Source organism: Monodelphis domestica, chromosome 2 (genome assembly GCF_027887165.1).
Source record: "Monodelphis domestica isolate mMonDom1 chromosome 2, mMonDom1.pri, whole genome shotgun sequence".
Classification (NCBI taxonomy): Eukaryota; Metazoa; Chordata; class Mammalia; order Didelphimorphia; family Didelphidae; genus Monodelphis; species Monodelphis domestica.
Window position 1 is genome coordinate 526,918,676 of NC_077228.1, and position 12,235 is coordinate 526,930,910.

Here is a 12,235-nt window from a genome sequence, read left to right on the forward strand (position 1 = left end):
CAGCTGGGTGGCTCAGTGGATTGAGTCAGGCCTAGAGACAGGAGGTCCTAGGTTCAAATCTGACCTCAGACACTTCCCAGCTGTGTGACCCTGGGCAAGTCACTTGACCCCCGTTGCCTAGCCCTGACCACTCTTCTGCCTTGGAGCCAATACACAGTATTGACTCCAAGATGGAAGGTGAGGGTTTAAAAAAAAAAAAGAATTCATACAACTACAGTTCTCCTCCAGGTCTGTGAGTTGCTCTGCCTGGGAACTCATCTGTCCTCCAGGGTATCCAAGTATTTCCATTGGTGCTTAAGAGCTGCTGCTGCTCTCTTCCTGACAGGAGAGTTGGCTTAATAGGCATATGGCCTGCATCCATCGAAAGGATCACATTTACGGAGGGCCCGGTGGATTTCCCTCTCTGTAATTCTGGCTGTATTAATTACCTGTCCTAATTCCCCATCTCATTTTTATTCAGCTAAAGTTTTATCATTGCAAATGCAAATGCTTCTACACTAGAAACTCATCAAACTTCTCCAGATGTTGCCCAGCTGGTTCTTTTTGGTGGTTTTCACTGGACTCAGAGGGGACCAGGGGCTTGTTAGGAGCTGCTTAATCCTTCCCAAACTCCGACTGGCAGATTTCCAGAGGAGGCCAGGCATATTCGTGTGAGACACCCTGTCTAGGATCATAGAACCCTCTGAGTTATAATCACAGTATCTTTGGAGTTGTAAGAACCCTTGAAAGCCTCCCTGAACAGACATCTCATCCACAATGTAGCTGATGAAGAGTGATCCATGCTCCAACCTCTGCTAGACGACCTTGGTCAGCAGCCCTGCTCTTGGCTTTCTGAGCTGCCCATGACCCATTCCTTGGTGGTGTGCTCTTCTTACCTTCTCTGGGCTCTGGCAGTCAAGTCAAGCAGTAGCCAAGCCCAGCCACCCCTATCCCACATCTCTTGCCTCTTGTTTTCTCTGGGCACATTATGCATCTCTCTATAGAGTATAATCTCCTCGGGCTCAAAGACTGTTCCATTTATGTCTTTCACACACGGTCTGGTATGTGGTACTACTTCACAGATGCTTGGTAACCGAATGATTGATGGGTTCCCCATCCCTCTCCCCACTAGAAACTCTCTTTTACATCCTATAATTTGTGTCTATTTATTTCATTCCTTTCCACACCGTAATACCACCAAAAAAAGGGACTCTGACTTTTTTAGTTGTTTTGTCATCAATGTTACCCCACATCTCTAAACTGCTAAGTCTGATTGGTCTTTTCTCTTTTCTTTATCCTATTTGCCTTTGCTTTGACTTTTGTTCTTTTCAGCTTCCTCCTCCTCCTCCTCCTCCTCCTGGATACCCTCTTCTTACTTGGCCTTCCTAGCATGGCTTTGGCTTGGTCCTCCTCCTACTTGTCTGATGACCTCTTCTGTCAGTCTCCTTTGTTGAGTGATGTTCAATCTCCTGAGCCTTTACCATCCTGGACCTTATTTTGCCCCTTAAAAACAAACCCTTTACCTTCCATCTTAGAATCAATACTGTGTATTGGTTCCAAAGCAAAAGAGTAGTAAGAACTAGGCAATGGGGGTTAGGGGTTAAGTGACCCACCCAGAGTCACATAGCTAGGAAGTGTCTGAGGTGAGATTTGAACCCAGGACCTCTCATTTCTAGGTCTGGTTTTCTATGTGCTCAGCCACCTAGTTGCCCTATGTTTATTTGTTTGTTTATTTGTTTTTAAAGCCCCTACCTTTCATCTTAAAATCAATACTGTATTGGTTCCAAGGCAGAAAAGTGGTAAGGGATAGGCAGTGGTCAAGTGTAATCTCTTTGCTAAGGGTCACATACTTAGGAAGTGTCTGAACCCAGATTTGAACCCCAAATCTCCCATCCCTACTCTCAATCCATTGAGCCACTTAGTTCCCTCCTTTCTTTTACCTTTTAAAAAATTCTTTTCGTGGGTGATTTCATTTACTCCTATGGTTTAATGCATCAATTCTACCCAAAGGACACCCGCATTTATATGTCCAAGCAGATTTCTCTCTTGAACTCAAATCCCACTTCATCATTTGCCTGGGCATGTCCATCTTGAGGCCTCTCCAGTTCACCACATCTAAAATAGAATTCATTGTCTTCTTACTCCCAAATCTCCTCTTTCCAGATTTCCCTCTTTCTGCTGAAATAGTCAGCTAGGCTCACAATCTCAGAGTCATCCTCACTCTAATCAACCACTAATTCTTATTGATGCCATTTCCACAAAATCTCATATCCATTCCTCTTTCCTTACCACAAGTTCAGATCCTTACCACCTCTTGCCCTGAGGATGATATTGCTTTGTAGTTCATTCTTTAATCTGTCTACCATACAGCTTCCAAAATAATCTCTAGTACAGTTCATCTCATTGTGAAGAAAAACGTCCTGATAATTAGCCATGGATGAGTATAGTGAGTTCCCTGTCACAAAAACTCATTATATTGGGTTTGCTCCCAGCTCTCTCCTCCCAAGTTCCTATGACTTATTCATGGCAATACTATATATAACAGTTTACGTATTTATAGAACAGTTCCTATTGGGCAAATTATATCTATTCTCCATAGCCACCTTGCAATATAAGTTCTACAGTTCTATCACCACTTTATAAGTCAAGAAACTAAGGTTCAGAGAGATGACTAATAGCTAGCCTCTAGCCAGAAAGTTGAGGGAGAGTTTTAAACCCTGGTGTCTTCTAAATCCAAGTTTAATACTCTTCTCACTGCACTGTGCCCCCCCCCAGAAGCTTCACATTCCACGGTTTTGATAACCCCAAATGAATATATTCTTCCTTACGTCTCAATTGAAATCCCCACTTCTTCATTTTCTTTAGAGATAATTGTGCCACATAAGCCAAGACTCTTTCTTCTAAAGTTCAATAACCCATGGATGGAGGGGAGCAGAGCACGACCCCAAATCCAAATCTAGTGACCATTATCTAGCTGCTCACAGACATTCTTTCTCCTTTCTGAATGAGTTCCATGACTAGCTCACAGTCTTATCTTCCATAGTAGCTCTTACTCTGACACTAGGGGATTTCAATATATGTGTTGACGTTCTCTCAAACACAAACCTTCTGTCCTCCTAGTTCTTTAGTCTGCTCAGCTCCTATGATCTTCTCCTCCACTCCACCTCAGCTATATACAAAGTCACACTCTTGATCTTGACACCACCCACATGTGTTCCATTTCCATGATCAAAAACTTCGAACTTCCTTTATTTAGTCTCTCATCATTCCATCTCCGTTTGGTCTCACTCTTGCTCCACCACCATTGAAAAACAGAAAACAAATCCCTTGTAACAAACCTGGCCAGTCAAGCAAAAATAAATTCCCACATTGGCCACATGTCTCATTCCGCACCCGGAATCCATCATCTCTGTCAGGAGTGGAGTGGCATGCTCCATCCTCGGGAATGATCCTTGGTCATTGTATTGATCAGTGCTCTCAAGCCTTTTGTCTTTCAAAGTTGTCTTTCCAGTGTTGTTATCATGTGAATGGTCCTCTTGGTTTTCCTGGATGAGATCAAGCCTCTAAGTAGAGCTATTGGCCTTAGTAATAAGAAGGGTCACCTCATTTTTAGGGATTGGATTAAAGGGGGAAATAGCAGGAGATGAAGCCAGCGGTTGTAAGGTGAAAAGAAGGTGGGACCAAAACTAGAGTTTCCACTATCTTCTCTATGTAAATGAATCACAGACTTATCCAGCCAGCCTGAGTCTTTCTTCCACATCATCAGCTGCCTATTAGACATTCCAAGCCAGATGTCACATAAACATCTCAGACGAAATATATTTAAATGAGAATTTATTAGCATTCCTAATGCAAATAGAAGGCAAAGCTTAGGCAAGAATTTGAGAGATCTAAGGATGAGGTATAGATTGGGATGAGAGAAAAGGGAGTGGTAACAGAGGAGTGGGGCCTTGGTTTTGCTTAGACAGCCATTGTTCTATCACTAAGATTGCAGGAGGAAAAGGTACGGTTTTGTAGTTTTAGGATTGGAATGTTTACCTTTTGGCTTAGACTTCTATCCTCAAGAGTTCTGTGACTGTCAGAGAATAGCATCCATCACCTTTAAAGCCTTAAGGTAAAAGGGAGATTGGGCTTTTTATGGCAATAAATATAGTATCTAGAGCTCATGTTCTGGGCTGGGTCCCTGAGACTCTGGCTCTGGACTTGGTCCTAGAAGTGAGAGGTGGAGTTTGTTAGGGCTTGGGTCCTGTCTTGGACCTAGTCCAGTAATGGAAGGTCTGCCCTGAATGATTCCAGCACTATGGTAATGGGAATTGTAGCACGGTTGAATGTGTCTCATTCAAGGGAGAGAGACAGTAGACTCCAGAGTACTAGGTTGGGACTGGAGGTTCAGGGAGAGGCCAGGGAAACTGCTCATCATCTACAAAGATATTCCAGTTCCCCTGATGGTGTATCACGTGAGGTACACCTCACAATCACTCTTCTAGCCTCCTTGCACAGCGTCTGCCCTTTTCAAGTTAAGGAACTTGATATTCTTTACATTTTTCTCAAAGTTGTCAGATTGGATGTATGTGATAGTAGAAATCTGGCAATAAATACCTGCTCATGGTTCCATGGCTCATGAAATCCCCAAGTCCTTATATATTATTTCTTTAATTTAGAAAAATTTATTTAATTAAGAATAGTTTTCCAAGTTTACAAGATTCATGTTCTTTCCCTACATTCCTCCCCACCCCTCTCATAGCTGACGTGCAATTCCACTGGGTTTTACATGTGTCATTGATCAAAACCTATTTCCACGGGGTAGCTGGGTGGCTCAATGGATTGAAAGCCAAGCCTAGAGACGGGAGGTCCTGGGTTCAAACCTGGCCTCAGACACTTCCTAGCTGTGTGACCCTGGGCAAGTCACTTAACCCCCATTGCCTAGCCCTTACCGCTCTTCTGCTTTGGAACCAATACTTAGTATTGATTCCAAGGTGGAAGGTGAGGGTTAAAAAAATTGAGGTTATAGAAGGGTTATAGAAAATTATACGTATGAAGAGGGTCTGCATTTCTGAAAGCTTTTCAGAATCATAGGAAAAAGAGGATCTAGAAAAAACTTTAAAGGTCATGTCAAGGCATAGCTTCATACCTTCCTTTTATACCCCAAGTTGTTAGAATCATCTTGGGGTTTGGGTTTTCCCTTCCCCTTCCCCCCAAAGAGCCAGAGTGTTCTTAGAATTTTCCATGACTAAGAAATCTGGCACTTGTAACTTACACAATCTTACATAAAACTAAACTCAGCATCTTTTCTCTCAAAACCTCTACTCTTTTTAATGTCCTTGTTGATGTGGAGGATACCATCATTCTTGCAGTTACCCAGGCTCAGAACCTAGGTTTTCATCCTTGATTCTCATTCACATTCCCCCATATCCATTCCATTTCTAAATCCCATCTTTTCTTCCTTCATGCCATCCCTGGCATATGCCCCCTTCTCTCCTCCAATGGGGCCATTACCCTAGTGCAGGCCCTCATCACCTACAGCTCAACCTGTATATATCCTGTTTGTGCATGAATGCTTGTAGGTTGACTTTCCCCTTAAACTGTGAGCTCTTTGAGGCCAGGGACTGTCTTTTGTCTTTCTTTGAATTCCCAGGATTTAGCCCAGGGTCTGACACATAGTAAGTACTTAGAAATACATGTTGATTGACTGGCCTAGACACTGTGCCTCTATTTTTTTTTCATCAGAATAGGTTTCATGTATTTTAGAATGCTTTTATTTTAGAATATTTTATTTTATTTAGGATATTTTAGGAGATAAATGCCCATTGTTTGAAATCCAAGATATTTTGCAAACAACTTATAACTGCTTTCCAATTTTTTAGAGACCCTTGCCTTCTTTCTTAAAATTAATAACAAATATCAATTCCAAGGCAGAAAGTAAGGCCCAGTAAGGGCTGGGCAATGAGGGCTAAGAAGTGTCTGAGGCAAGATTTGAACCCACTCAAGAACTCAAGGCTCTAAACTTGGCTCTCTATCCACTGAGCTACCTACCTGCCCTGGTGAAATAATTTAATAACAATATAATTCAAACAGGTACCAGAGCATGCCCATGTGTGCACCATTTCCATTCCAAAAGGTTCTGGGTGAACTTTTAGAATTAAACTCTTCTTGGTTATGCCCAAGATCTTTCCTCTTCGTTTTCTCCATTCATTTAAGAAACAATATATTTTCTTATACTTTAAATGTTTTGAGAATTTTTTATAACATTCTCATTCTCTTCCCTCACACTTCTCTGGGAAGCAAGAAATACGAGAATATGAGTTGTAATCCCAACTCAACTGCTCTGTGACCTGTGGACAAGTTCTTCCCCAAAACATGGTAGACCTCAGTTTGCTCGTCCGTAAAACCAGGTGGTTGGACTAGACAATCCCTCAGCTTTCCTTCAGTTCCTTAATACCAAAGCATGCCTCTCCTTAAAATTACAGCCACAAGCTATTACTTCTTTGGTCAAATTGCAATAATATTCTTTTGGAGAAGGCGAGTTTTAAGTGCATGAGAGTGCAAAATGAACCCCATCAAGTCATGGTGTGCGCTTTAAGAAATAGTTCTTTTGGTGATGTACTCTCTGTATCTTTTTAGTATGTCTAAAAGCTCCCAGGGAGGTGTGACTTGATGTCAAGAATTAACCTCAACAGTAATAATAGTAACAATAGAGAGGGAAGAAATTGTGCCTTTTCTTTTCTCATTTTCAGGCCAGCTTTTTATCCAATCCCATCGTGGGCAGCCATGTCACCTATGTCCAACAGGGGCAGGAACAGAGAAAGCCATGATGTCTCAATTCCCCAAGACATACAGTATGTCAGGTATGAACTTCAGTGTGAGTAAGAAAAAAAAAGATGAAAGCAAGACCTTCTAGAAGGACCATAGAACGTTGGTGATAGAATGGTCTCAATCCCAGGGACCTGAGTTCTTTCCTATCCTGTGCCTGAGAGGCAAGGCAAGGTACCTGATACTGGACCTTTTCTCAGGCTACTTTGGCAAGGCACATGCTCTGGCTCCTTGTTGATGGCTTGTAGGAAGTGCTCACTTCCAACCCAATTATTCTCTTATCAGTTGGCCAGGTGCACCATCTCCTAACTAGACTTCCTGATTAAGTGGGGGAAGACTTAATTATTAACCTTCTTATAGGGTAGGGAGAGAAAAGGTTCCTTGAATTGGAAGCCTCCAAATTAAAAGACAATATGGCACACGTTCACTTTCTTTTTAAACTCTTACCTTCCATTTAAGAATCAATACTGTGTATTAGTCCCAAGGCAGAGGAGCAGTAAGGGCTAAGCAATAAGGCTTAAAAGACTTGCCCAGGGTCACACAAATAAGAAGTTTATGAGGCTAGATTTGAACTCAGCACCCCACATCTCCAAGATCTGACTCTCAATCCACTGAACCACCCAGCTGCTCCCTATATTCACTTTTGATATGAATGTTTTTTGACTTGCCCCCAAACCAACTGAAGACCTTTGGTTCTCCATGGCGTTTGTTCAACACTGTCTTTTGGGATAATTTGCTCCTCTGTCATCTTCTGGTGATGGAGATAAGAGAGAAAGTCTCCTTGAGTTCTGCTAAGGGTTTATGCTTTTAGAACATCCATTTCTACATTTTTGCTGAGCAGGAAAGACTTGAAAATATTTCTTTTGATTATCTTTCCTTTCCAACTTGATTGAGTACGCCAAGGTATTCTCTAATGTGTCTTCAACCCCAACCAACTCAGAGGATTCAGCTGAATTAGGCTTTCTGCCAGATCTATTCAGTAGTTGGGGACTTGTCCAACTCCCAGGGGCTTCCCACAGGTTGGGGAGGGGTCAGTTTCTGAAGCTCTGGGGTAGAACATGACCCTCATGTTATGGTTTTCAAACTCTACCAGGAATTATTTCTGCTATTCGATATGAGTACATTATTAAGCACCAACAATAGAAGAGACAGGACCTCTACAAATAAGCTAATATCTGATTCTTAAATCCAAGTATAGATAAATCCACTGAATCCCACCCCCCTTTTCCAAGGATGTTTCCCCAACTGGGTTATAAACTTTTTTGAGGACAGAAAATGGTGTCTCATTCATCTTTATAACCCGAGCGCTCATTTTCATCACCACCGCCACCACCATAGTGCATAGAAGAGTTCCTTGCACACAGTAGGGGTTCAAGGACTATTTCTTGCCACGTATTGTCTATGTATGACATGGTCATATAGGACTTTGCCTTTCTGGGAAATAGAGGTGGGACTAGATAATCCCATAGTTTTTCTTTAGCCTTATTTTCCACAATACTATGAATAAATGGATGAGTAAATGAATTAGTAAATGACCAAGTGAATAGAATATAACATCTGTCTGGAATTAATTGGATCTACCCCTGCTTAAAAGTAGATAAATGGGTTAAACGAATTTAGGAGTCACCTTCTAACTGTATTTTTATTCCCTATCCATAATGGTCTTCATTAGGGTCTGAACATAAGCTCATCTTTGGACAGTCCCATTGACCATTGGCTGTTGTTTTTTAACATGATAAAGTAAAAGGTGCAGATGTATTTATAGAAAGTAGTACCCTGGGTTGTGGCAACCAATGTAACCTCTGTCTTAAGTCACCCACCAGCTCACTGTGGGACACGGAGCAAGTCACGTCTCCCGTCTGGGTTCAATTTTCTGATGGGCAAAATGGATAAATGAACAGGGCCCAGGGCCCTTACCCCTCCAGTGCTCTGTGATTCTCCACTTGATTATTGATTAGCCCGGTGCCTAGCACATAGAAGTGCTCAATAAATTCTAGTTGGCTTGGCTTGACCTTATCAATAATATCTGGCAAATTACTTGGAAGACTGAAATCATCTTAAGTTTTGTTGGAGCTTTTCTAAAATAATAAATAGTGAGGAAACAAACTCATGGAGCACTAATGACTTCTCTCTTTCCCCCAAACTAGTCATGAGAGGAGCCTTGTGTGTGTGTGTGTGTGTGTGTGTGTGTGTGTGTGTGTGTGTGAGAGAGAGAGAGAGAGAGAGAGAGAGAGAGAGAGAGAGAGAGAGAGAGAGAGAGAGAGAGAGAAGTGGGAGAAAGAGAGAGAGAATGGCAAAGAGAGAGAAGTGGGAGAAAGAGAGAGAGAAGGGCAGAGAGAGAGAAGTGGGAGAAAGAGAGAGAAAGAGAGAGAGAAGTGGGAGAGAGAGAGAGAGAGAGAGAGAGAGAGAGAGAGAGAGAGAGAGAGAGAGAGAGAGAGAGAGAGAGAGAAGTGGGAGAAAAAGATTTGTCTATGAATCAATCAACAAAGATTTTCTTAGGTGCCTACTATATTCCAGGCACTAGGGATAGACACGATGATAATAGGGAAATAGTTCCTCTCCTCAAGAGCTTACACACTCTCTGGAAGGATACAGCATATTCACAGGTAAGTAAAATTTTAAAATACATACATGCATATTCATATGTAAACGAAATACTCAGGGTGGGGGTGCTTTGACTTTGGGGGCTTTAGGGTTTTTTGTGGGGGGTAGGTAGGCATAATAACAAGGAGGGGAATAAGGAAAGGCCATATTGAAGGAAGGGGGGCTTGAGCTGAGCCTTGGAAGGGAGACAGGGGTTCCAAGAAGCAGAACTGAAGAGAGGAGAGAGCATCTCAGGAATGGCACACAGCCTAAGCAAAGGCCCTAAGATGGGAGATGGAAAGTCATGTAGGAAAAACAGCCAGGGGACCAGTTTAGCTTGATCCCAGTATGCCCACAGGACTATAACACAATGTCTAGCTGCAGCCAGATAGTGAAGCATTTTGAGTCCCAAACAAGGAGTTTATATTTTAGGCTAGAGCCATGTCAGCAGAGTCATTAGGGTGGAAGTCAGACCGCAAGGGAGATGAGGAGGAAGGGTGTCGGAAGGAAGGGTTCCATCGCATGTAGATGTTTTCAGTATCCTTTCCTCTGAAGAGGAAGCAGGGGTGGAATAATGACCGGCAGGCTCAATTTCCTGGATTGTTCTTGTTCAGATCTAGGCAACAGTGAAGTCTAGGTCTGATTATTCTGTATGGAACTGAACTGGGGTGGAAAGGAGTCCAAAAGAAAGCTCGTCTTTTTCCAAAAATCTCCCAAAATTCCCTGTTTCTATCAAAGGAACCACCAGCCTTCCAATCTCCCTTGTCTTAAGCTCTTTTCACCTCCATCACACAAACAGCCATTTGCCAAATCATGCTACTGTGGCCTCTGTGATATCCCTGGCGTCTGACTCCTTCTCTGTACTTCAGACCTTCATCACGCCTCACCTAGATCATGTCCGTAGCCTCCTAATTAGTCTCCCTGCCTCACATCTCCCTCCATTCTAGTACATCTTCCCTACAGCTGCCCAAGTGATTTTTCCACAAGTGTGTCGGTCTGACCCTGTTATTTCCTACTCATTCAACTCTAGTGACTCCCTATTAACCTCTAGGATCAAATATAAACTCTTTTGTTTAGTTTTTAAAGTCTTTACTAACCCGTCTTTCCATACTCTGTGTGTGTGTGTATGTGTGTGTGTGTGTATATACATGCACATACAGGAAAAAATATAAAGAGATGATGGGAATAAGGTAGGAAAGGGTTTAAAATGAAATTGAATTTCTTTCTTATTGAGTGAGCATTCCATAAAACACAATGGAAGGGTTAATAGCTTTAGAGAGGAAGGCTGGGATTGGGGATTGGATTGTGGAGAATAGGAACGAGGGAGCAGCCCAAGGAGGATGTAGAATAGGGTAGCAACAGGGCTATAATGGCATAAGTGTGATTGGGAGGCAGCATGTTAATCACAGATATGTATGTGTGTGTATATGCAATTTCTCCAGTTAGAAGGGAAGCTTGTATCTCTTCTCAAGGAGTTCACAATCTAATGGAAAGTACCAGTTCTTGACATTTCTAGTGTGAAATCTTTTTCACTTGTCAGTGATCTGCTTAGGCTTCCAAGATGTCATTTGGCCATAAAACTTGGAAAGACCTCCTCTTCCCAGCCAGGAAGTTGTCAGATTCCTTAGTGATCTGTCTGCTTTTTGTGTAGGTGCCTTGTTTCACTGGTAATTCCTTCTACTACTAGAAACAGATAGAACCTCAGAGTGTATTTTAGAACATACTCTCAGACTTATGAGAAAGATGCTATCCACATTCAGAGGAAGAACTGTGGGAGTAGAAACACAGAAGAAGAACAATTGCTTGATCACATGGGTCGATGGAGATATGACTGGGGATGTAGACTCTAAACAATCACCCTAATGCAAATATCAATAATATGGAAATAGGTCTTAAAAAAGTAAAACCCAGTGGAATTGCATGTCGGCTACAGGAGGGGGATAGGGAGACAGGAGGGAAAGAACATGAATCTTGTAACCATGGAAAAAATTCTAAATTAACTAATTAAATAAAAATTTCCAAAACTTGGAAAAAAAAGAACATACTCTCATGCCTAAGTTTATGGTGTTTGAGTTGAGATCAGCTCTTATCATTGATTCAACCCTGGTAAAATGACCAACTCAGGAAGAACTTCCATATTCCTCCAAGAAGCAAAGGTACTCTGCTCTTCTGGGTATAAGAAGAACCAGAGCCCCCTTCCTTGGACCACAAACCAGTGTACTGTCCAAGAAGAAAACATCCAATCTCAGGAAAGGATGCCCTGGCCAAAAATGAAGATGAATTGGTACATGGATACTCTTATCTCTTAACTAAGGCACCATTCTGAAATACCTTCGGTGAGTTATTCTTTATGAAACAGCAAAAAAAATAAGCTGTCTTATTCTAGGTATTTATATGCCTGTTTCTGGATGGACAGGGCAGCCAATTGGTAGCATTGCTCAGGTATGGATCATGGCCCAGTATTTGCTGCTGGCAGTCATGGCCAGAGTCCATAGATGTTCCTGGCACATAGAGACTGGCCTTGAACCAACTTTGAATTCTCCATATAGTTGCATGTTTAACTTCATGGTTGCACACACATCTGACACATGATTGACATGCATATGCCTGGCTGAGAGTATAAATTTGAGAGCCCTAATTCTCTAACTTAATAGATTGTGGACCATGATTTATCTCACTTGTATGGGGGAGTCAAAGAGACTTTGAGGGGGTAGGTGAGCTTTGGCTTCCATCCTCTGGAGAGGATAGTCCCTGATTGAGACTCCGTCCCTGGTCAGCTTCTGCAGTGACAAACAGAAATACAGAGTGACCTAGGACTGACCCATTGTTGTTGTTGTTGTTAAAATGGAAATGAGGGAAGTAA

General features: G+C 42.2%; 1 protein-coding gene across 11 annotated transcripts in view; it reads left to right on the forward strand.

Annotated features, from left to right (window-relative positions):
• The window catches only part of COL26A1 (collagen type XXVI alpha 1 chain), a 279,104-nt gene that overhangs the window by 178,714 nt on the left and 88,155 nt on the right, over nucleotides 1-12,235 (forward strand). For 9 of the 11 annotated variants that reach the window (XM_056819847.1, XM_007485939.3, XM_007485938.3 and 6 more), the window contains one exon: nucleotides 6,714-6,824. The exons of the other annotated variants lie outside the window; for them this stretch is intronic. In XM_056819847.1, the coding sequence (XP_056675825.1) occupies nucleotides 6,714-6,824 (111 nt within the window). The remainder of the gene's footprint in view (nucleotides 1-6,713; nucleotides 6,825-12,235) is intronic. 11 annotated transcript variants of the gene reach the window in all.